Source organism: Heteronotia binoei, chromosome 12 (assembly GCF_032191835.1).
Source record: "Heteronotia binoei isolate CCM8104 ecotype False Entrance Well chromosome 12, APGP_CSIRO_Hbin_v1, whole genome shotgun sequence".
In the NCBI taxonomy this organism is placed as follows: domain Eukaryota; kingdom Metazoa; phylum Chordata; class Lepidosauria; order Squamata; family Gekkonidae; genus Heteronotia; species Heteronotia binoei.
Window position 1 is genome coordinate 60,385,372 of NC_083234.1, and position 24,894 is coordinate 60,410,265.

The 24,894-nt window shown below is 47.7% G+C and overlaps 1 protein-coding gene across 4 annotated transcripts in view; it reads right to left on the bottom strand.

The window, feature by feature from the left end:
* The window catches only part of GARNL3 (GTPase activating Rap/RanGAP domain like 3), a 149,216-nt gene that overhangs the window by 46,772 nt on the left and 77,550 nt on the right, over window positions 1-24,894 (bottom strand). For all 4 annotated transcript variants that reach the window (XM_060251124.1, XM_060251123.1, XM_060251126.1 and 1 more), the window contains exons 3-5: window positions 3,637-3,711; window positions 1,895-1,994; window positions 221-339 (exon numbers count right to left, since the gene is read on the bottom strand). In XM_060251124.1, coding sequence (XP_060107107.1) covers window positions 221-339; window positions 1,895-1,994; window positions 3,637-3,711 — 294 coding nt within the window. The remainder of the gene's footprint in view (window positions 1-220; window positions 340-1,894; window positions 1,995-3,636; window positions 3,712-24,894) is intronic.

Consider the following 24,894-nt stretch of genomic DNA (forward strand, 5'->3'; position numbering starts at 1 on the left):
TAAGATGCTTATAAATATGTCAAGGATACTAAGGAGTGAATAAGACTTCAAGGGCTGTCAATACACAGATAAGGGGGTGAAAAATGGGAGGCTTGCCTTTTTTTACATCTTGGACTTCCTAGCATGGCATTTCCCACTGATTACATGAAGCACCAGAATCTGAGCTAAGAAATGAGATTATATTAAATACAGGGAGCAAAGGCAGCTATCGGCCCCTTACTGTTTTTCTCCAGAGGATCGCACGGTATTGAGGAACACGCTGATTGTTTTGGTCAGAGAGCACGACAGATAGAAAGAAAGGATTCTTCTCTGCGTCTGCGCCTACATAGTTTTGATGCACTGGAAGGAAAACATGACACCCATCAGGAAACACGCACACACAAAAAGCACCATGCGCAAGACCACAGATGCTGCATGTTGTAAGTAGGCAGTCCACATGCTGCCTCCATGCGACATTCACTGCATGTTTGGCACAAAGTGCAATTCTTTGCAGCAGGTAGGTTAATCAGAACTGCAAAAGGATAAACAGCTGTAGAGGTATAACCCAGGACTGCTATAGGAGCAACACTAGAGAATGACAGATTGACGTAGCAGGTTTCAGCAGAAGAGCATAAGACGACAGGCACTGCCCTTCTGGATCAGCTTCCAAGTCCATCTAGTCTAGCATTCTGCTTCCAGCAGATGTTAGAAGCCCCCAAGCAGGATATTTGGGATGATGATTATTAACGACAATGTTCACAAAGGCACATTTGTATATTGCTTTGGAATGTTAAAAGACATTAATGTACATTATTATCCCCATACTGCAGGCTGAGAATGGCTTGCATTAGTTCACCTATTGATTTCATGGTACAGGCAATGCTAGAATTCCTATTGGTGGTTCTCAGTACCCACCAGAATCACAGCTTTCTAAGCTCATTTACTTGAATGGATTTGGAAGGATGCAACTTTGCCCTCTGGAGCAGAGTGGTAAAACTGCAGTACTGCAGTCCAAGCTTTGCTCATGACCTGAGTTCAATCCCGGTGGAAGCTGGGTTCAGGTAGCTGGCTCAAGGTTGACTCAGTCTTCCATCCTTCCGAGGTCGATAAAATGAGCTTGCTGGGGGGAAGTGTAGATGACTGGGGAAGGCAATGGCAAACCACCCCGTAAAAAGTCTGCTGTGAAAACATCGTGATGTGATATCACCCCAGAGTCAGAAATGACTGGTGCTTGCACAGGGGACTACCTTTACCTTTAACTTTGCTCAGGATGGCACAGTCAGTCTTCTAACCTTAGTGTTCCTCCAGCTCTAAACACCAGCCAAAGCTTCCTCCATTTGTTTTCTCCCAGTTATTTGATGTTCAAAGATATCCTGCCACTGAACATGGAGGTTCCATTTAGCTGTGACTAAGAGTCATTAAGCAATCCATCTCCCGTAAACTTGGTCCATCCTTTAACTGAACAGGGCCACATTCTAGAGCGGAGAATTCTCTAAGCCATTACTATTATTATTTATCAAGTGTCCTGTGAAGGATTGCTTTCTGTTCTCTGTTTTGAATCTAGTTCCCTCCAGGGTCACCAGGCGATCCTCCTCACCTATCCCACTCCACTGCTTAGCATTATGAGAAAGAGAAAATAAAAATAGTTGCAGATGCTATGGGGCCAATCCATGACCTAAGGCTCTGACACCTACCCCAAAATGCCAACCTCTGGCCCCAGTCATGCAAAACTGTCCACTGGATGAATCCGCTCTGGATTCTGGATATGACAACATGGTGGAAGATGCAATGTTCCCAGCAGAGCTGAAAAGCACGTCTCAGGTAGCCACTTACTCTGATCAAGGCAAGCGGGTATTAACCGCTATTCAAATGCATTAATTCATTTATGCTCACACACCAACGAAACGTAAACTACCTTTTCCTAGAAAATACTTGAAGTACCATCTGGTGTGGTATTCTGGGTTTTCCAAGTGCACATCTGTTCTGCGCCACGTACCAGGAGCATAGTCTGCATTCTGAAACGGGAAGGAAATACCAGGAAATCATTCAACTCCCTGTTGTCACACCCTAGAGTACCCTGGCCCTGGGAGGAACAGATCTGTTACACCCCAGAGTGCCTTGACCATGAGGCAGACGAGTGCAGTCTTAGGGAGGGCACTTGGCACAGAGGCAGGGCAGAAGGAAGAGCAAGGCAGGTCTGCAGAGGTAGCAAAGGAACAGGCAGAGGGGACTGACAGTCAGCACTAGGCCTCCTCTCATATACCGGTTTCCTTGGGAGAAAGGGAATCCCTAGGAGTAAGCTAAGAAAGGCAGGAACTGAGAGTGGCCAGGAAAAAAGGGACAAAAGGCTTTAGCAGAAGAAAGCAGCTGATTGGTAAATGCAGGAAGCTGGAAAGGGGAGTAGGTAATGAGGCCCGGAGAGTCCCTGTGTTTTAGAGAAACTAGAACCTCACTTGGATTGGGAAGGCAGCATGCCTACTCAGAAATGGAGACACTGATCCCGGGACAGCCATGTCAAGAGTTAACCAGGCAGGAAGGGTGCAGCAGCCTGAAACTGTGGCTGAAGGAGCCATGTCTGAAGCTGCTGTAGAAGAGGTGGAGGTGATAATTGGATACTTGGCCTCCTGGCTGAAGTGGGACGCCTAACAGCATGAGTTGTGCTGCTACATGTGATTGAGCAATTAACTTGGAGACTCTGCAACTGCTTTGTGTTGGTTTGGTGGTCTTCCAAAGTGGGGGAGTGGCCCCTGGCCCTCTATATGAGCTCTCTCTCTCTCTCACACACACACACACACACGAGTGGGATGGCTCTGAAGAGAACCTGAAGGGAACCTCTGAAGCTATTAGATGTTGTCAGCTGGCAACCCAAGGGTTCATTCTGGCCCCCACCACAGCCTGTGATCTCAAACCTTATGTAAATTACCCACTTTTCCCCATGTGAGTTGATACATGCGCAAAGGCCTCTTTAACCACTCCCTTCCCAAGGCGAGCAACAGCAGAATCACTGGCAGAGCATTTCCCCTGATTCCAGAGCTCCAGCAAAGATAACAGGCCAATGGAAAAGAGCAGCTAATGCACTTAAGGGGAGGATTCCGCTAAAGCCATTCTTGTTGCTCATTATGTACATGGTGGTGAATGGAGAGCCCTTTGCCCATGGTTCAGCTTAGAAGAAGAATTGCAGATTTATACCCCGCCCTCCTCTCTGAATCAGAGACTCAGAGTGGCTTACAATCTCCTATACCTTCCGCGCACTTAACCACTACATTAAACTGGCTCTCACCAAACTAGGATAAAGTGTCTGTTCTGTATAATGCCAAAGCCTCTACTGCTGTTCATTATGGAAAGGAAGACGTCAAAAGAGCCCTTTGCCCATGTCTCTGCTTGAGCAGAAAATGAAACAATGAACAGAGTCTGTGTTACTGGGAAGATCCGTAATGTGATAGCTGAACTCTGAATCACAGAGTAGCAACCCAGCGCCGAAACTATCCCTGAAGCCATGCAGACCCAAAAACAAACAGGAGATTGCTTCAGGCTGCAATGTGAATTCTCCAGCCAAGGGCTAAAGCACAGCAGAGACTGCTCTGGATAGTTGCTCAGAATAACAAAACCAATGCCTAATGAGTCTGGATGGGAAAAGACCTTAAAACAGAGACCTACCTCGTCAATGGAGCCGTTTTCCACCCGGAACCGGCCAGCTCTTTGGATAGCTCCATCGGCGTCACTGGAAATGAGCTGTGCAACAAGAGAGGAAATGTTAAAAGTAGAAATGTGGATCTCCAAATAAAGAGAGCTCTGCTGGATGAGTCTATACATCTGGCCTGGCGAACTGATTCCCACAAGCTATACATGGAGGCCCAACCTCCCCCCCTTCCCCAATTTGCCTTCAGCAACTGGTACTCAGAGGAACATGATATCTGAACGTGGAAGGTTCCATGAAGCCATCACAAATAGTAGGCATTGATGGACTTCCAGGGGTGGAATTCTAGCAGGAGCTCCTTTGCATATTAGGCCACACACCCCTGATGTAGCCAATCCTCCAAGAGCTTACAAGGCTCTTTTTTGTAAGCTCTTGGAGGACTGGCTACATCAAGGGGGTGTGGCCTAATATGCAAAGGTGCTCCTGCTGGAATTCCACCCCTGTGGACTTCTCTTTCATGTTATTTTGCCATCCGTTGCAGCTGACTCAAGGCGACCCTGCAGGGTTTTCAAAGCAAGAGATGCCCAGAGCTGGTTTGCCATTGCCTGCCTCAGTGTAGCAACCCTGGTATTCCTTGGCAGCCCTCCATCCAAATACCAGCCGGGGCTGACCCTGCTTGGCTTCTGAGGCCTGATGAGACTGGGTTAGCTCAGACTCTGCATTTGTCTAGTCCCCTTTAAAAGACATCTAAACTAGCAGCCATCACTACATCTTCTGGTAGTGTGTTCGACAAGTTCATTATGCATCTTGCTTCCAAAAGCGGCCTTTTCTTTCCTTTATTAGCTTCCATGACCAAAGGTCTTAAGCTCAACCAGGCTATATCAATTATCAAAACATATATGGATATTCAGCGTTACTCACAATACTCACAGAATTCAAAAATTACAGTCAAAATAATCAAATCTAAAAGTAAATAAAATACGAAAACAGGAATTTCTAAAAAAACCTATCGTTCGCCTAAAGTCATCATGTTGTAGTCAAGTATATACCAGATTCTATTACAATCAGATCAATCCAGATTTTTGTTGTTTTACAGATAAAATTATCATTAAAGATTTTGTAACGAAACAGCGGTCCATTGCAGTGACCCTTCAAAGACGGCTTGCTATAGGCATGTCTTTATTTTTAAAAGATCCATTATATTTGGACATTGTTTAGTAAGGAATGGTTCATCTTTATCACTCTGTTGCAAGGAGGAGGATGCTGAAAGCAAAACGGAGGAGTGCCGTGTTCTTTAGGTTGGGGGCTGTTTCCTCCCAAGGTGCCACAGCTCCTGTCTCTGCTAAAAGATCATGCTGCAAAGATTCCCCAAGAGAGGAGAATACAGCCAATGAGGTTCCATTGTCATGGCCAGAAAGTCAACCAGATGATTATAGTCTCAGGAATGTGGCTACGTCTGTTTGCAGCAGAAGAGCTAGCTTTCTTTGACTCTCAAAAACTTATACCCAGGAACATCTTGTTGGCCTCTAAGGTGCTACTGGACTCAAATCTAATGATGCATATTAAAAGAGGAGGAAGCACATATGTTGCAATTATGTAAGCATGCCTAAAGCAGTGAGAATGCTTCACTGTCAGACTTCGACTGCAGTTTCTAGCACTCATCCTCTCCCTTTCGACCTTTTATTTATATCCCCAGAGCTCCTCTTCAGTCCCCCCCCTCGTAATTAGTACCTAACATTTATAACATCTTCACTTTTCAAAGCACTTCACATGCATTATCACATGATAGTGGAGAGAGGCTGTGGTTCAGCGGAAGAGCCTCTGCTTTGCATGCAGAAGGTCCCAGGTTCAATCCCTGGGATCTCCAGTTAAGAAGACCGTAAATTTATACTCCACCCTTCTCTCTGAATCAGAGTCTCAGAACAGCTCACAATCTCCTTTACCTTCTTCCCCCACAACAGACATCCTGTGGGATGGGTGGGGCTGAGAGAGCTCTCCCAGAAGCTGCCCTTTCAAGGACAATTCCTGTGAAAGCTATGGCTGACCCAAGGCCATTCCAGCAGCTGCAAATGGAGGAGTGGGGAATCAAACCCGGTTCTCCCAGATAAGAGTCCACACACTTAGCCATTATACTAAACTGGTTTAAAAAATCTAGGTGGTAGATGATGTGAAAGACCTCAGCCTGACACCCTGGAGAGCTGCTACCACTCTGAGGAGACAATACTGGCCTTGATGGACCAGGAGTCTGACTCAGTATAGGTCAGCTTCATTTGTGTGATGATGGGATCATAGCAATCCTTGCAATAACCCTGAGAGCTGGGTCAGTATCACTTCCCCCCATATTGCAGATGAGAGATATGCATTAGGGTAGGTTGGACTGATAAAGTAAGAGCTTCCTAAGAGGGTGGTTGTGGGAAGGCTGGGGAGGGGGCTGTGTTTCAGTTGAGGGATCGTGCCTTGTTGGAGTGGCCAAACTTGTCCACTTTCCAGATCTTTCCACTATCTTCTGTTTTCCATCTTTTTGGATCACAACCACCAGTTGATAAGGCAGACCCATTGTCTGGATTCATGTTTTTAATTCAGGCAACGGGCTTTTAGGAGGGCAGGAAGCCAGAAGCTCACAGCTGTCCCAAAGTGAAGGTTACACTCACTGTGCAAAGTGTCTATCATGCTCTTCAACGTCACTGTGACCCTGACCTCCGTTTTAAATCACTGGAGGCAACATGGCCACGAGTAGCGCAAGTTACATTTGCTTCCCCAGCGGCTGCCAAAATTGCAATTAATGGCTGGCATGGAGACAAGGAGGAAAATGAATCCTGCTCCAAAGCCACATTGATTTACACAGGCACAAATAGTCAGTAGGAAGACGGAGCTTCAGACTTGAACTAGCCCTCTGAAACCAAAAGGGTATGATGATGTGGCTCTTAGTCTGGGAGCATAATGTCATAAAATGATAGTTCTGTGATCAAGATGGAGAGGAAGAAAGAAAAAAGGAGGCAGCACAGGTTTTAAAAACATCCATACAGTCAGAATTTATCAGATGTCACCTTTTGTTCAATGGCAGGAGGGACTGTGTTGCACCCCACCCCCACCATCCAGGGTCCTACATTCATACCCTGTGGTTGCTGTATTGCAGGTGTGGCCAAACTGTGGCTCAGGAGCCACATGTGGCTCTTTCACACACATTGATTTAAAGAAACAAATGCTTTCTCCAAGCTCCCATCACCTTGTCGGCTGGCTTGGAGAAGGAATTTGTCTCTTTAAATCACTTATTTTTATATATATATATTTCATAGCTCCCCCCCCACCCGCCCCCAATCCTTCTAGACCCTTGTGGCCATCCTGGATTGAAATGCAAGGGGTTTTTTTTCTTTCAATAGTTAAGCATAGCAATAATAGTGATGATGAAAAAAAGGAAAGGAAATAAAGTAGCAAAGATTAATGTTTAATGTTCTGTCAATATAGCAAGATTAAGTTGATAATTATATCTTCTTTTGTAAACCTGCTTCCAAAAAAAAAGAAAGACACTTCTCCAAGCCAAGCCAGCCAGGGAGAATCCATTTAAAGTTACTTTCTTTCTACCAGCTATTTGCCTTCCTTCCTTTCTGCTCTCAAACATCTGATGCTCATGTCTTGTGGCTCTCAAACATCTGATATTTATTCTGTGTGGCTCTTATATTAAGCAAGTTTGGCCACCCTTTCTCTATTGCATCCTGTTCAGGGTGGTGAGAACCAGAGAGGATTGTGAGGCACTCCAAAGGGATCCGTTGAGGCTGGGTGAATGGGCGTCAACGTGGCAGATGCGGTTCAGTGTGGCCAAGTGCAAAGTAATGCATATTGGGGCCAAGAATCCCAGCTACAAATACAAGTTGATAGGGTGTGAACTGGCAGAGACTGACCAAGAGAGAGATCTTGGGGTCGTGGTAGATAACTCACTGAAAATGTCAAGACAGTGTGCGATTGCAATATAAAAGGTCAACGCCATGATGGGAATTATTAGGAAGGGAACTGAAAACAAATCAGCCAGTATCATAATGCCCCTGTATAAATCGATGGTGCGTCTCATTTGGAATACTGTGTGCAATTCTGGTCACCGCACCTCAAAAAGGATATTATAGCATTGGAAAAAGTGCAGAAAAGGGCAACTAGAATGATTAAAGGTTTGGAACACTTTCCCTATGAAGAAAGGTTAAAACGCTTGGGGCTCTTTAGCTTGGAGAAACGTCGACTGCGGGGTGACATGATAGAGGTTTACAAGATTATGCATGGGATGGAGAAGGTAGAGAAAGAAGTCCTTTTCTCCCTTTCTCACAATACAAGAACTCATGGGCCGTTTTCCCACTAGCGTTTGCTCCGTCGTAGCGCCCCATTTACCTCCGGATCTTCTCTTGGATTTCCCACATGCTGCTCCGGCGCTGCGGTTTGCTCCGGCGCTACAGGGATTTTACGCCGGAGTATGTTTTCCAGCATGTTGCCGGAGTTTCCGAAAAGCTCCGGATCCACTCCGGATCCACTCAGCGGAGTTTGCTGTGGGAAATCCATCCACGCCGGATCGACTGCTTTGTGGGCGTCACCCTCCCCCTTTTCCGTCCTCCCACCCCATCCACCCTCTTGGCCAATCATCACCCTTTCGCGGCGCTTCCCCGAAGTGCCGGCGCGTCCATTTTTTTTTTAAAAAAAGCATCTCAGTTTTGCGTAATAGCGATATTACGAAATAACAACCCCTCCCGGAATAGCCTCGTTTGCAGTTTTTTTTTGCAATGTTGCGCTGTCTCTCCGCTGTTACACCATTTCAACAGTGGATGCATTAATGTTTTTTTATTTTTTTCTTACTTCACTAAACCGGTCATTACGAGTGATGTTTCGTTACTTCGTAGTTGCGTTACAAATAACACATTTCGGCGGATACGTGATTATTGATAATATGCATTATTATTGGTAGGGTGTTAGGTTTGCGAGACTCTGATGGGTGCTATGGCGAGGGTCTCGCGAGAATTGCGGACGATACATTATAGTTGAGGGTGTTGGGTCTCGCGAGAATTGCAGCTGCGGAGCTAGAATCAGGGAATCGCCCACATCATGCTGCCGATGCTAGTGGCCAATCATGAGGCGAGAAGCAGCTGTCGTCACAATTTGCAGGAGCCGAACAGAACACTGGGAGGAAGAAGGGACAGATATTGCTGGCCGCCATTGAGCATCTTACTCCCGCCACCGCACAGCAGGTCCGTTTAAGAGAAGCTTGACTTTTATCTTTTATCGCAATAGCGATACTTCGTACCAACGAAACTACAAAACGTAAGTGGTTGGCCGGTGATAGGGAGCCATGGGGAAAACCTTAATGAAACCGCCCCTAGATGAAGGGAGACGTTGGTGTTTGGCACTTATTATACCCGCGACACTCCTCCGCCTTCTGCCTCCCTCCCCCCCCCCCCCCGCTTGCGTGGTACTGTTGATTTCTCTGCATTGCTATAGGTTCAAGCGGCGTGAACCCAAGCAGTGCGTTGCAGGAACAGGAACACAGCCAGGTTTTTACTGATGGACATCCAGGCGAGGAGTCATTTCGGGGTAAGTGCGGCCTGCAGTGCTTCTGATAAGTCTTATGTGGAATGTGAAAGCTTTCAGTGGAACTTAGATGCATTGCCCAGCTTACAATTGCTGAGCCATTGACCCTGCGTTTCCTGCTTCATGTATGAGCAGAACTGCCCCTGAAGACATGTTATAGCACAGATTTTTAAGGTAAGCATGGGCTTTGCGGCACTAGCCATGGAGAGGGATGAGTGTGGTGTCAATTTCAATTCCAGGTGACTTTGAGGAGGAAGAAGGGTGCTTTATCCAGAGGGGAGGACCTGGAAAGCCGTCTGGATCATGAAGATGCGATGGAGTGCTTTGACCGAATGCTAGCTTCTGAAGAACGCTGGTTCACTTTGCGGGGAGAGCGTGACACAGGCTTGGTAAAGAATTTCGAGCAGGCCTCAAGGTAGACTGTGGATGTTATGAGGGCAGCTGTTGATATGCTAGGCAGCATTGCCCAAATTTTTAGGGAAGGTCGGGCACAGGGAAGGGTGGGTGAGGCACCAGCCACTGCAACATCTCCTCCATATGCAGCATCTCCAACTCAGGTCGTGATCAGAGAGCTTGGACTGCAGTACTACAGCTTTACCACTTTGTGCCACGGGGCTCCTCTAGTATCTCTGGTATTTTATGGCACAATGGCCTGGCCTGACGAAGTGATATTTGTGTCAGATCCAGCCCTCATTCCAAATGACTTTGTCACCTCTGGCCTAAGATAAGTGTTTGTCAGGTGCTAAAGACTGCTAGTGTGAGGGAGTTCACCACCTAGGCAGCTGATTCGACTGCTGAAATGGTGACCCATTAGGGTTTTCAAGGGAAGAGCCATTCATAGGTAGTTTCCCCTTGCCTGCCTGTGTCACCACCCTGGTATTCCTTGCTGGTCTCCCATCCAAACACTAACTAGGGCTGAGCCCTGCTTAGCTTCTGAGATGGAACATCAGGCTAGCCTGAGCTGCCCAGATCAGGGTGGAAACCTAAAAAGTGTGTGTGTGGCGGAAATCCTCAGAATGTGTCAGAAGTCCTGATTTTTTGAACTGCACGGATGTCCTTTAGAAATTAAATATCGTGTTTTTTAAAAGTCTATTAGCTTGGAACCATAGGGCTCAGTACGAAATAAGGCATAGTGGGTTTTGGATAAGGCTTTTTCTTCCTCCCTTCCCCCGAATTCTTTTTCTGCACTTGCTATAGTTGCTTCACTTGCCAAGTCCTTTTTCCACACATAAGTGACTTTTGCTTTAATCAGGGAGGCCACCTGTCTTTCAAGAAGATCCCTAATAAAGTCTGAATGTAAACCATTTGAACCCTTCACAAGCCAAGATATCAGCTTCTCCTTGAACCCACCCAAAATACATTGGGAAACCAATTTATAAATAAATTGGCAGCTTCACCTAAAATGTGACTGCAGCGAAACTCATGGGCCACTGCCTTCAGATATAGCTTGCCCGGTTTTGGCAGAGCCTGCTGTCTCCTGCACCCTGCTCAAGTGGCAGTGTTGCGGCTTCCCGTAGGGGCAAGATGATGTTATTTCATTGATTACATGTTGTGCATGTTGTTATTGATGATGTTATAATAAAGTTATGTTTTGCAAAGGTCCCAGCTCGGTGTTTAGGTAAAGAAAAACGATATCTTAAGGTTTCAAGATTAACAATGATTTATTACAAATGACAAACTTATATACAACTTTAAACATATATACAACTTCATTCCTCCAACCCCCCACCCCTGGGCCGCTCCTGCCTCCGGACATGCCGCTCCAGGGCGTCGATCCGGCGTGTGAAGGCGCTCACTGGAATTTAGAAAAGAAGCAAGTAAGTGCAACGCCCTCAGTAATGTACGCACAGCAGTCCATCACTCACAAGAACCACCCATCCTGCAAAATAGTGAGCACTCACACGCTGAGCGGCAGAGGGCCTCCAGCCGGGCGATGGCCTCCAGCGGTGCCTCCGGTGCTGGGCGCCGCTCGAGGGCCTCGATTCTTTGGGTCAGGGACTCAATCTCCGCCGCTGCTGGCCGCCGTTCGAGGGCCTCGACCCGTTGGGTGAGGGCCTCCATTTCTGGCGCTGATGTGCGCCGCTCGATGGCCTCGATCCGGCTAATCAGGGCCTCGAGACGGGCAACGGTAACCTGTGCTTGCTGCACCGGCTCCTCCACCACTGAAATGCAAGCACACCATGCATGCACGTTAGAAAATTATAGGCATGTGTGCATTGTATAGCACATACAATGCACACATAGCATGTGTGCATTGTATAGGCATGTGTCCATTGTATAGCAACATTAGTTCGCAGTGCCCTGAGAGGCAGCTCAGCAAACCCACCTGCCTCTCTGGCCGGATCACCGCCCTCCTCCCGCGGGACTTCTGGGCTCACACCGCCTAAGATTTGCAAAAGTAATCATTAATTTTTTTTTCTGAACGCCCTGCGCACATCGCTTTTTAATGCCTCTAATGTGCAGTAACCCAGAGGTGGCTGCTTTGTCAGGTAATGTACCTTCTTGCTCCTCAGTACCCTGCTGCTCATCCTCCTCTCCCCCCAAGGCTGAGCCTGGCCGCTCTGCCTCGCCTCGTGGCCCTAGAGACAGGTAGTTAGTGCACTCCTGTACTCATCTGACAGGGCGGCTAACAAGGGCTGCAACATCATATTTATTAGAAACTTGCATGCCATGCCTATTGATTTCTATCTGCGGCTCAGCTCAGCGAACTCACCGGCCTCCTCAGCGCCTCCCGCCTCCTCAGCGCCTCCCGCCTCCTCAGCGCCTCCGGCCTGCTGGGCTGCTGGGCTCACACCGCCTAAGATTTGCAAAAGTAATCATTATGTTATTATCTTGAACCCCCTGCGCACATGGCTTATTGATGCGTTTACTGCGCAGTAACCAAGAGGCGGCCGCTTTGTCAGGTAATGTACCTTCTTGCTCCTCCGCACCCTGGTCCTCCTCTCCCTCCGATGGTGGGCCTGGCCGCTCAGCCGCGCCTCGTGGACAGGTGTCAACTAGAAAAAAACCAAACAATGAAACTCATACATGCAAGTGGTGTGAATGAAAGCACACATCATATGTGAAAAATGCACTGTAACCTGCAGGTAATATGTACTGGATCAGGACGGCACATCAGGAAATAGAATGGGGTGGGGGCGGGGTGTTGGATCCACTTAAGGAGGTTTCTGTGATCACCCATGCCCCCCCCCCCCATTCCACCAGGAATGCTCAGCAGAGCATAGGAAGGTTTGGGTGTTTGATCCACTTAAGGAGGTTTCTGTGATCACCAATGCCCCCCACCCCCCTATTCCACCAGGAATGCTCAGCAGAGCATAGGAAGGTTTGGGTGTTTGATCCACTTAAGGAGGTTTCTGTGATCACCGAAGCCCCCACCCCCCTATTCCACCAGGAATGCTCAGCAGAGCATAGGAAGGTTTGGGTGTTTGATCCACTTAAGGAGGTTTCTGTGATCACCGAAGCCCCCACCCCCCTATTCCACCAGGAATGCTCAGCAGAGCATAGGAAGGTTTGGGTGTTTGATCCACTTAAGGAGGTTTCTGTGATCACCAATGCCCCCCCCCCCCCCATTCCACCAGGAATGCTCAGCAGAGCATAGGAAGGTTTGGGTGTTTGATCCACTTAAGGAGGTTTCTGTGATCACCAATGCCCCCCACCCCCCATTCCACCAGGAATGCTCAGCAGAGCATAGGAAGGTTTGGGTGTTTGATCCACTTAAGGAGGTTTCTGTGATCACCGAAGCCCCCACCCCCCTATTCCACCAGGAATGCTCAGCAGAGCATAGGAAGGTTTGGGTGTTTGATCCACTTAAGGAGGTTTCTGTGATCACCGAAGCCCCCACCCCCCTATTCCACCAGGAATGCTCAGCAGAGCATAGGAAGGTTTGGGTGTTTGATCCACTTAAGGAGGTTTCTGTGATCACCAATGCCCCCCACCCCCCATTCCACCAGGAATGCTCAGCAGAGCATAGGAAGGTTTGGGTGTTTGATCCACTTAAGGAGGTTTCTGTGATCACCGAAGCCCCCACCCCCCTATTCCACCAGGAATGCTCAGCAGAGCATAGGAAGGTTTGGGTGTTTGATCCACTTAAGGAGGTTTCTGTGATCACCGAAGCCCCCACCCCCCTATTCCACCAGGAATGCTCAGCAGAGCATAGGAAGGTTTGGGTGTTTGATCCACTTAAGGAGGTTTCTGTGACCACCCATGGCCACCCCACATTACAGTAATAAGGCAGTAATAAAGAAGGGAGGGGTGTGTGTGGCGTTTTTGTGTTGTGTGTGTGTGTGGTGTTACTCACAATCATGATGACGGTCCTCCCAACGGGGCCGCCCCGCCAACTCCCAAAGACGCACCATGGCGTCATGGTAAGGCGTCCTGCCTGACGCCCTGGGGATACCGCCCCAAGCTTCAAGGCTAGCCATGAAGCTGCAGCGGAGGCGTTTGATTTTTGACCGGCACTGCGCGGCAGTCCGGTCAAACCCCCTCCGCTGCAGCCTCCGGGCTATCGCCGCATAGATGTGGCTTGTGTTGAGGTGGGTGCTGGACATTACATCGGCCGCGTGCCCGCTCCTCTCAACAATATCGAGCATAGCCAGCACCTCCTCCCGCTGCCAGAACGTCCCTCTCCTTCCCCTGGCTGCCATTTCGAAATAACGCTCTTTCGATGTTGCGAAATAGCAGCCTTCCCTTTCTGATTTGATTTATCCAATCATGTGGAAGGCATATCCTGATTGACAAGGCAAAAACAGACCCAGGCCAGAAACACGTGTCAGAAACCCATGGTGCACCAAAAAACTACCCCCCCCCACAACCACCACCAAAGTAAATGAACGCGGTGCAGTTTATAATGCTCAAAACTTTATTCGCTGTAACGGGAAGCAGCCTAAGTAAACGCAGGCATAATGATAAGAAATATGTAGTATTACTGGGTGGAAGTATCTACTCCGGAACCACTAAGCGGAGTTTGCTGTTGGAAATCCATCTTTTTTTTTTAAAACTTAACAGTTTTGCGTAGTAGCGATATTTCGAAATTAACAAGGGGGAAAAAAAAAACCCCTCCTGGAATAGTTCCCCCCCCCTTCTCCAGTATACATTATACATTATGGTCGATACATTATGGTTGATAGCATGTTTGGTCTCGCGAGAAATTCATGGGTGTTGTGGCGAGGGTCTCGCGAGAATTGCGACCGCTGAATGAGGATCAGGGAATCGCCCACATCACTGTCAATTAGCCAATGCTTGGAGGCTGCAAATGCTAGTGGCCAATCATGAGGCGAGTGGCAGCTATCGTCACAGCTTGTATGAGCCGAACAGGACACTGGGAGGAAGAAGGGACAGATTTGGCTGGCCGGCATTGATCAGCTTACTGCCTCCACCGCACAGCAGCTCCGTGCAATGGCGTCCAGCGGCAGGGCAATGGGGGCTCGTGGAGTTTCTTGGCGGGAGGCAGAAACAGAAGCCTTGTTGTCCATTTGGGTTGAGGATAAGATCCAGAATGCGCTGGCCTCTAACCGCAAAAACACCTATGTCTACGAGGCTATATCTAAGGCCATGCATGCCATGGGACACAAGAGGTCGGCGCTTGAGTGCCGAACGAAGACCAAGGGCTTGCGCGCGGACTACAGGAGATGCGTTAGCCACAATGCAAAGACTGGAGTATCCCCAGTTTACTGCGCTCACTTTGACGTGCTGCACCGCATCCTTAAGGATGATAAGTCCGCGCGTCCCCCCGACATGAGGAGAAGCTGGACGGCGAAGTATTACAAGGCAAACAAGGAAAACTTGCCGCTTCTGGGATCAGATAACATCGTTTCCGCTGACCTCCAAACAATCAACGCCGATGATCTCCGCACGCACACCACTGTGTCACCTCCAGGTGAGTATCAGGGCGATGCAGTGCCCCTGAGCCCTGTACTTTTCTGTGTATGGGGTTCCGTTCTCGCCCCTAAGGAAACCCACGCAGAGGATTCCTCAGTATATATGTGGGTCGCTGTGGGTTCGCCGGTGATTGGGAGGCATGGGGGAAACCTTAATGGAACTTCCCCTAGATGAAGGGAGACGTGGATGCTTGCCTCACTGTACTGTGCACTTATTAGACTCGCAATACTTCTGTGCCTTCTGCGTTAACACTGCTGATTTTCCTGCATTCCTATAGGCTCAATCATCCTGACCACAAGCGATGCGTCGCAGGAGCAGGAACAGAGCCAGGAATTTAGTGCTCAACAACCAGCAGAGGAGTCCTTGCCGGGGGGTAAGTGCCTCTGATTAGTCTTCTGTTGAATGTGAAAGCTTTCAGTGGGACTCGGAATTACTGCCCAGCTTACAATTGCTGACACTGATGCTGCTCCTGAACACATGTTATAGTGAAGAACTTTACGGTAGGCAGGGCTTTTCAGCACTTTGCACGTTAAGGAATGAGTGTTGTATCAATTTCAGGTTGCTTTGAGGAGGGAGAAGGGTGCAGTATTCAAACCGGAGAATCTGGGGATGCTGTCCTCTCGGAGCAGGAAACAGAGGAAGGAGGTATGTTTCGGGGATTTCTGCGTAAACTGCAGCAGCGGTGCCAATGCCTGCAGCACAGTAGTGCAGCTTGTAACATAGCTGAAACAATGGGTGCACTGCCAGAGTTCTCCAGGTAATGTACTCCTTCCATCCTTCTTCTTTCAGATGCTTCAGGAGATCATCTGCCGGTGTCATCAGCACAGCAAAGAAAGGAAGAGAGTGCGCAGAACGAAGCTCAACGTCAGCGAAGGGTTGCCTTGCTTAATAATGTGGCTAAGGAGATGATGATTCAAACCCGTCGGGATCACGAAGACACAATGGAGCGGTTGGACCGTATGCTTGAAGCTGAAGAACGCAGGTTCTCAGTGCAGGGGGAGCGTGATACACAGAACAGGGAGGCTTTTGAAAAGGCAACAAGGGAGACTGTGGATGTTATGAAGGCAGCGGTTGATATGCTAGGCAGCATTGCCCAAATTTTTAGGGAAGGTCGGGGACAGGGAAGGGTGGGTGAGATACCAGCCACTGCAACATCGCCACCATATGCAGCATCTACACCATCCGTCACACGTAGGCAGCTGCACCTGGATTGTGACTGCAGCTATAATCGGGGCACTCTGCCGTCAGATATGGAGTACCCAGTTTTGGCAGAGGAATCTATGCCTGAAAGTCAGCCACTCCTCTCTGTGCCTGAGAGTCACAACCCCACGTCTGTGCCTGATACTCAGACCCTACCGTCTGTCCCTGAAAGTCAGAGCGTCCTGGCTCCTGCACCCTGCTCCAGTGGCAGTGTTGCGGCCTCACGTAGGGGCAAGAAACGATCCTGCACAGGGAAGCAGAGGATGTATTTTGAGCCCTGAAAGCACTCCCTTTGGAACATCTGATGATAACTCCATTGGATTATTGTTAGGCTGCCCCTAAGGTGCACTGCTGTCTATGACAGATGCTTCTTATGTTGCTGTTTTCCAGCAATGTCCCATTCATGGGTACCAGAACCAATGCCCATCAAGGGAAGGTGTGAGTTGCAGGCATTGTTTACATGTTGTGCATGTTGTTATTCATGATGTTTTTTCATTGGTTATACCTGTTTATATGATGTTATTTCATTGTTCACATGCTGTGCATGATGTCATTTATGATGTTATTTCAGTGTTTATGCCTGCACAGGCAGTGTGCTCCTAGCTATTGCTTTGTTCCTCTGATGTTTACGCACTTTTATTAAAGTTATGTTTGCACTTCTCCCTGTTCAGTGTCTAGGTAAAGGAAAACGACACCTTAAGGTTTCAAAAGTAACAATAATTTATTTGAACAAACAACACATTTAAGAGAATGAAACTTTATTCCCCAACACCCCCACCCCTCCCAGCACCCCCACCCCTGCTTTGTCAGGCAATGCACCTTATTCCCTCAGGCCAACCAGCTGAGGACCCTCATCATCCTCTTCCACCAGGGGTGGGCCTGGCTGCTCTACCGCGCCTCCTGGACGGTTGTCGACTGCGGTTGGATATAGAAAAGAAAAAAGTAATTAGACTCATGTGAATGAAAGCACACAGCAGCTGTGAGAAATGCACTGGAATCTGCAGTGCCACTTATTGGACCAGTAATATCATAACAGGGGAGGGTGGCTGGTGGGGGGATCCGCAGAAACACCATGCATTACAGCTCTTTTCTTAGCAATAGCATAAGAAAATGTAAATTTCTTGAGCCTTCTCCTTTATGGTTGTAGGATTGCATATTACATCTAATAGGGGAGGGCTGCAACCACACCTGGATCAATAGCGCTTTTATAACAAACTGCCCATGATCTGTGCGTGTGAGAAAGAAGATATTATATGAACTGCCTGAAGTAGCGCCATTGTTGTGCATCTGATTGTTCAACTCTTTTAATATTGCCTCTTTACTGCCTATGTTATGCTGTTAGCTGCCTCGAGTCTGTATGGAATGGGCAGGATATAAGTATAATGTAAATAAATACATACAACTTCAAATTTTATTTGATTTAACATATTTATAAAAAAATTTCCCAGTAGCTAGAATGTTCAACAGCAAATTAAAATACAAACAATAATAATGAAAATATAAACAAAGCACAAAAAAGCCATAGAACATTTTAAGTAATTTATTTATTTAGTATCCAAATAGTTCCTGATAAGAATGGTTTTACACCAGCAGGGCTTATCAGAACTGGGATGGGTGGGTGTGGGTGGTAGTCTGTGCACAGACCTGGTGCCTCCCCCTGGCACACATCCCACCAGTAAGGCATATCAGAAACTAGAAGGGTGAGGGTGGGTGAATGAAAATATAAACAAAGCACAAAAAAGGCATAGAACATTTTAAGTGATTTATTTATTTAGTATCCAAGTAGTTCCTGATAAGAATGGTTTTACACCAGCAGGGCTTATCAGAACTGGGATGGGTGGGTGTGGGTGGTAGTCTGTGCACAGACCTGGTGCCTCCCCCTGGCACACATCCCACCAGTAAGGCATATCAGAAACTAGAAGGGTGAGGGTGGGTGGGGAAATTGTACTGTACTGCCATAAAGCAGTAATAAAGAAGGAAGGGGTCGCTGCCAGAAAGTGCAAAATCAAAATTCATCCATCCAATCATGGGGAAGGCATTTTATGATCGGCAAGGCAAAAACAGAGCCAGCCCAGGAGCACGTGTAGGACCACCGGTGCACCGAAATATTGCCCCCCCCCCCAACCGCAACCAAAGTAAATGAACACTATGCAGTTTATAATGCCCAAAGCTTTATTCGCTGAAACGGGAAGCAGTATAAACAAACGCAGGTATAACGTTAAGGCGATTATACATATAACGGTTGAAACAGCGTAACTTCGCAGCACCGGAAAAGCAGTCTTTCATTCAAGGGCAGCGGCAGCGAGAGCCATGGGGGACGGAAAGCCGAAGAATCATCTCCTTTGATAAATATATTCTGCGACAGCATCCCGCACAGCCCTCCCACTCTCTAACTGCCTCCTGTTTATAACCCTGAAGTCTGGTTCTTCTTGGTCTGGGAGGAGTGTTATCTCCTTATCTGGAATGTCCAGGTTGACCGCATGTCCCTTTCCCTCACAAATATTGTGCAGAGTCACAGATGCGGTCACGATGGAGAAAATACTCCGGTACTGCGCGTTCATTCGCGTTAGCAGGACACGCCAGCGAGCCTTAAGCCTCCCGAAAGCACGCTCCACCACGTTCCTGGCCCTGGCGTGTTTCTTGTTAAAGTGCTTCTGCACGGGCCCGACGGGTGTCCTGTACGGGGTCATCAGCCACGGTCTAAGGGGGTATGCTCCGTCGCCCAATACAAGCGCAGGTATGGTTACATTTCCCAAAGTCACCGTGGGGTTCCCCGGAACCCAGAGCCCTGCATCATTGCCAGAGCAGAGATGGCTGTTCGCGAGAACAAAGGCATCGTTGGTCTTTCCGCTGTGGCCGAACTCTGCATCCACGAAGCGTCCTGTGTGATCAACCGTGCCTTGGAGGATCATGGAGCAGAACATCTTCCGGTTGCAGAACTCCTCCGATTTGCCCCCAGGCGCCCGTATCGGGATGTGCGATCCATCCAGAGCAGCCACCGTATGCGGCATACCGAGCTTACCGAAACCGTCCATAATCTGTAGAGAAATGGAGCACAATGGATCAGGGATATTTCAACTTCCACTGTATTAGCAATAGAGAATCACATCAGGGTCAGATATATCGATGTTACGTTATAACGCAAAACTAGGGAAAAGAAAAAAAAATACACACCGTTCCGATGTCGTCACCGAGGCACACGACCTTTGAGAACAAACGTTTCTCGATGGCTTCGCAGATCTCCATCACAATCCCATGGACGGTGGTAACGCCGATCCCGAACTGCGCACCGACTTCCCGATAGGCGCTTCCGGTAGCGAGGTACCACAGCGCTACCGCGAGCCGCTTCTCAGGGTGGACCGGAGACCTCATCCTTGTGGTTTGCCTTTCCAGCTTGTCCTTCAAAGCGGCATAAATCTCCATAAAGGTCCCTCTGGTCATCCGGAAGTTATCCAGCCATTGCTCGTCGCCCCAGTACACAAGCACAAAGTTCTCCCACCAGCCGAGTTCACGGGGGAACACCCAATACCTGGGCGCGAACCGGATACCGGCAAGGTAGTGCCATCTACGTTGCTGGCGGCGACTGCCACCTCTAATCAGCCGAAGCCGGTCAGACTTCCTAGAGGCGGCCAGAGGTTTCGGTGATCCAAGTCCATGAGCGAGGAGTCTTTCTCCGGCGCGGAGCACTTGGCGCGCGGCGTAGATACACAAAATCAGAATATCCACTGCTGAATAAAGCAGCGCCATAGTCTCGTCATCAGGATTCTCCATTGTGAATGCTTCTGACGATACGAGGCAGTGTGGAGGACGCCGCTGCGGCCAGTATTAAAACAGAACCATCACGTGATTGTTTGCCCGCGAAAAAGGGGATTCTCTATCACGTTGTCGCGTTGTTACGTTGTTACGTTGTTGCGTTGTTACGTAATTACGCAACTAGAATGACGTCTAAAAAAAAATGATTGACAGGGCATCGACTCCAGTCGATGCCACTGGGAAAACGCCGGTGGGAAAACGATTTGAGCCGGCGCTTCAGGGAGGGCGACTCCGCAAAGAGTCACTAGTGGGAAAACGAAAAAAGTGATCCGGAGATAATTGCGCCGGGGAATAAGGGGAGCAAACGCTAAGTGGGAAAACGGCCATGGGCATTCAATGAAATTGCTGAGCAGTCGGGTTAGAAGGGATAAAAGGAGGTAATTCTTCACCTAAAGGGTGATTAACATGTGGAATTCACTGCCACAGGAGGTGGTGGCGACTACAAGCATAGCCAGCTTCAAGAGGGGGTTAGATAAAAATATGGAGCAGAGGTCCATCAGTGGCTATTAGCCACAGTGTGTGTGTGTGTGTATATATATATATATATATATATATATATATATATATATATATATAAATAAATTTTTTGGCCACTGTGTGACACAGAGTGTTGGACTGGATGGGCCATTGGCCTGATCCACCATGGCTTCTCTTATGTTCTTAATCAGGGAATCCAGACCACAAAATAGGTTTCTTTTCAGGTCTGGGAGGGCAGAACCACCCCTGGTAACATTGCTGGAAGCTGACTCCATCCCCTGCTGGCCAAGATGGATCATCTGGTAAAGAAATGCTTCAGAGGGTCAAACTAGATACGTTCTGGGAGATCTATATTCAGAGCCTACAGTGATTAAAGAAAAAGATTCAGCCTCACAGTGCCATGATTTGGATCAGGACCACGGCACGTGGGATGAGGGTTTTTAAGTCTTCTCCCCTGCACTATTTCCCCAAACTGTGAGGGTCCAGAGGAGCTGTTCTTTGCCTTGGTGGGCTAAACTTGAATATTCAATGGGACAAACAGTAGCTTCTCAGGACCACTTTAGGTAGAAAAAACTATGTGCGGGAGGTGGATTAAAAACCTTTCCACTGGGTGCCACAATCCTGGTCCAAATCAGGTCCCTCTCTGCATGAAAATTCAGTTTAAAAGATCACCAGGAGCTTTAATGCAGAGTTCCAAGACCATGTCTGACCTGGCTGTTAGCCTGCAGGCCTGTGGAGTGACCACACTGAGGGCAGAGATGCTAGCCAAGTTGAGAGCCTGGCCTGCCCATTTCTGGTCCCGGGGTGAGGTTATGTGAAGGATGGCCCTGGTCAGGCTGAATGCTTCCAAGCAAGGGTTGTGCGAGATGCAGTGATGTGAGAAAGAGCATGGAGAACCAAGATGGGGCTGGATGGAGCCTGAGAACTGGCAGCTGACTACCCCATTCATGACTTAAATCCCACTCATGAGTGGAGAACTGGGCAGACCCTGTTACCTATGGGACCACCTTTGCCCATCTGAATCTGTGCAGGACCTAACGCTGACTACCACTATCCTGCTCCCAAAAATATGGCACAAAACGTGGTTTCCAGCGAGGGTTCCCCCATTTTTGGTTATTTGATCCTCCACAAGCCAGCTGTCTGGTAGGAGAAACCCCATTCCCACCCCCCAAAAGGGACATTGCATGGCAACACTGGTTTTTTTTGCAAACTCTATGGTTCTAAAGGCAAAAAACCTGTAGAGTTTTGCCTAAAAACCAGTGTCACATGTGTCATGGGCAACACAATGGCATCACTCCCAGGCGATGTCATCATGCCCTGGAACTCCCCCAAAATCCCCCTGCTGCAACAATGAGGGGACCTGACAATCCTTTGGGAAAAGTTTTCCAGTGATTTGTTTGTCCGTTCTTGAAAATTCTTGCAAAAAATTAAGAACGATGAATGGATGCCATTGCCAATACAATGTCAGGCAAACCTGGAAGTTTCAGCGGTGCAATTAATGTTGTTCAGGTGATCATCCTATGAAAGGTATGAGAGTACTACAGGTATGTTTTGCTGATTTTAAAGGGAGGTGGGTGTGGAATGGTATGCCATAGCCCAATCTTGGTACTTGGATAGGAGATTAGCAAGGAAATCTCTGCAGAGGAAGGCCACCTCTGCTTTAATAGTTGCCTTGAAAACCCTGTGGGGTCACCATTAGTCAGTTGTGACCTGTTAGCACATACATACATATAGTGGGACAGGGGAGACCATGAATACATACCGTAATGCAGATTTAAAAACCAAGTTAGGAATTCATCCAGTTGGCTATGCAGGTCCAAACAAAACTAAAGCTAAAATTCTTATTCAGACACCACCGCTCACATGGTGGAAAGGCACTGTCATCTTATTTGAAAGTAACGAGTAATGCAGGTGAGAGTGTAGAGAGTAACAACGAAATTGTGGTGTACCACTGACCTCCATCAAGATTTTAAATCAGATCGTGCTCTGTTTAGGACAACAGATAATTTTCAAACATGTTTTCCAGAAAAGATTCCAATCATAACTTTCTGCAAAATCCTCATCACTCCCTGCTATAGGTGCCCGCACTGAATAATGAAATCGGTGGGAGCATGGGACAGGGCTTTTTCATTGGTGGCTCCTACCATTTTGTCCAGGAAAACTGTTTTTGCGCCCTTGCTCATAACCTTCCAGAAATCTTTTAAATTATTGCTTTTCCAGAGGTCTTTTGGAGGCTGCTAAATAAAGCAGTGTCCTGCTAATCACTTGAGGTTTCTGCTGCCTGTTGTTTCAGATTTATTTTGTTGCTTTTAATTGCTTCAGATGCTTCATTACTGCTTTTACTGTTGCTGTTAAAGCTCCTTTGTTGCTATTTTAATTTTTGTCTGATACTTTGAACCTCTCTCTTGCTTTTATTATTGTCCTGAACTGCTCAGGACTACCGTTCACTTAATAGATGGAAATCTTTCCAATAGCCATACAAACTGGCTTGATAGCATAGATGCACCTGAGTGATACCCTCCCAGCCACCGGATTTTTGACGTTGCCCATGCCCCCCCCCCCCCAAGATCCACAGAGAGTGGCACTAGCTCCTACCAAGCTGGGGCAATGCATGGGTGTACACAGTGAAGAAATCAAGAAAAGAACCCTGTTGTCGCTCAAACCAGAGTGCAAGCCAGCTTTTATAAGCATCAAGTCTGACACAGGACTTGCTCTGGCCAATTGTTGGTGTTGGGGCATGTGCTAAGCAGTACTAATTAAAAATAGAACATTTGTGATGCCTCCAGGAATAGAAACATTTCCTTGTCTAATTATATGACCGGGGGGGGGGGGAGGGGAATGAGAGCACCCAGTGGGCAAAGAGTTCCTCAAAAATCTCATACAGCTAGGATTTATTTATAGTATACTAAAGAGTATAAATATGGCCTCTAGGGAAATCTTATGATTTCCCTCTGCCATTCTCATGTAACATCCGTGGCAGCTTGTGGTAATGGTGGCATGCAGTTGCAGAACACCCCACCATTCCTGCGCAGCTGTTTTGTGGTTACGATCCTTGTCTGGCCAGCAGCATCAATTACAAACGAATGCTGCAAAATAAGCCGTAGGTTTGTAACCACTGACCAGGGAGGAACTTCCAACAGCACCCCCTGAGAAAGCTCCACAGCTCATTTCGTAAACCAACACAGGGGCGTGAGCTGACATGAATGAAAAGAATACATAATCAAATGTATGTCGGCCTGATAAAGAAAAGCGAAGACAGTCGGACTGTTTTCTCTTCAGACAGACGCCAACTAATGACTCCAATAAAAGCTTAATGAGGTATATGAAATCAGATGCGGTTTCAGGGCTATCGAATGGTCCAGAGCTGATTATTCATCAGGGACTCCGGCAGCAGAACCTGATCCATGTCTCCTGTCAGTACATTAAAAGTTCCTTTCAAGATGGCATAGAGCTGAGGGGAATCATGAAGCAGACAATGCGATGGATGAGGCCCTGGGACTTAAACCAGAAATCTCAGGTGTGAGGCCTAGTCAACCACTGGGGATGGCTCTGGGCTCTAAGCAAGGGTCACAGAGGAAAAAAGTACTGTAACTACTTAGCCACCCATACTTCGGCAGAGATGGATAGAGTGGAAAATAACTTCTTGCTCACTTTGCTTCAAATCTCAACTGTTTAGCACTGTACAGCAATTGCCTTAACATTGAAGGTGAGCAGAAGGCAGACATTTTTACCCTTCCTTGCCCACGCTGGATAGGAGAGTGGGGTGTGTGTGTGAGCAATGCTAAATCCACCCTATCGCCTCGTTCCAGAATATATAATGTAGAGGTGTTGCCCCTTTTGCTGTTTATTCTTATTTTTATTTATTTAGAGGGCATATACACAAGCCAATGCTGTAAAGGTTGAACAACCTACAGTGCCATGACAATTTCCCAGCAGCCAGCCACAGCCCAAAGCGTGACTAAAGTAACAGTGACCACTGGCAACATTTAAAACTGTTTCTAAAAACAAAAACCTTAAAGCCAATAAAAACAGCTCAAAGAGTTTTAGATCTTGTTGTTTTAATGCATGGAGAACGCTTAAAAGATCAATGAGTCCTGGATTGGCAGGGGTGGGATGAAAAATCAGTGCTTGGGAACTCGCAGCGCACATCTCTCAACCCAAATCTCCCCTCTGGTATACTATAAGGCCAGGGTGGCCAAACTTGCTTAATGTAAGAGCCACCTAGAATGAATGTCAGATGTTTCAGAGCTGCAAGACGGAAGGAAGGAAGGAAGGAAGGAAGGAAGGAAGGAAGGAAGGAAGGAAGGAAGGAAGGAAGGAAGGAAGGAAGGAAGGAAGGAAGGAAGGAA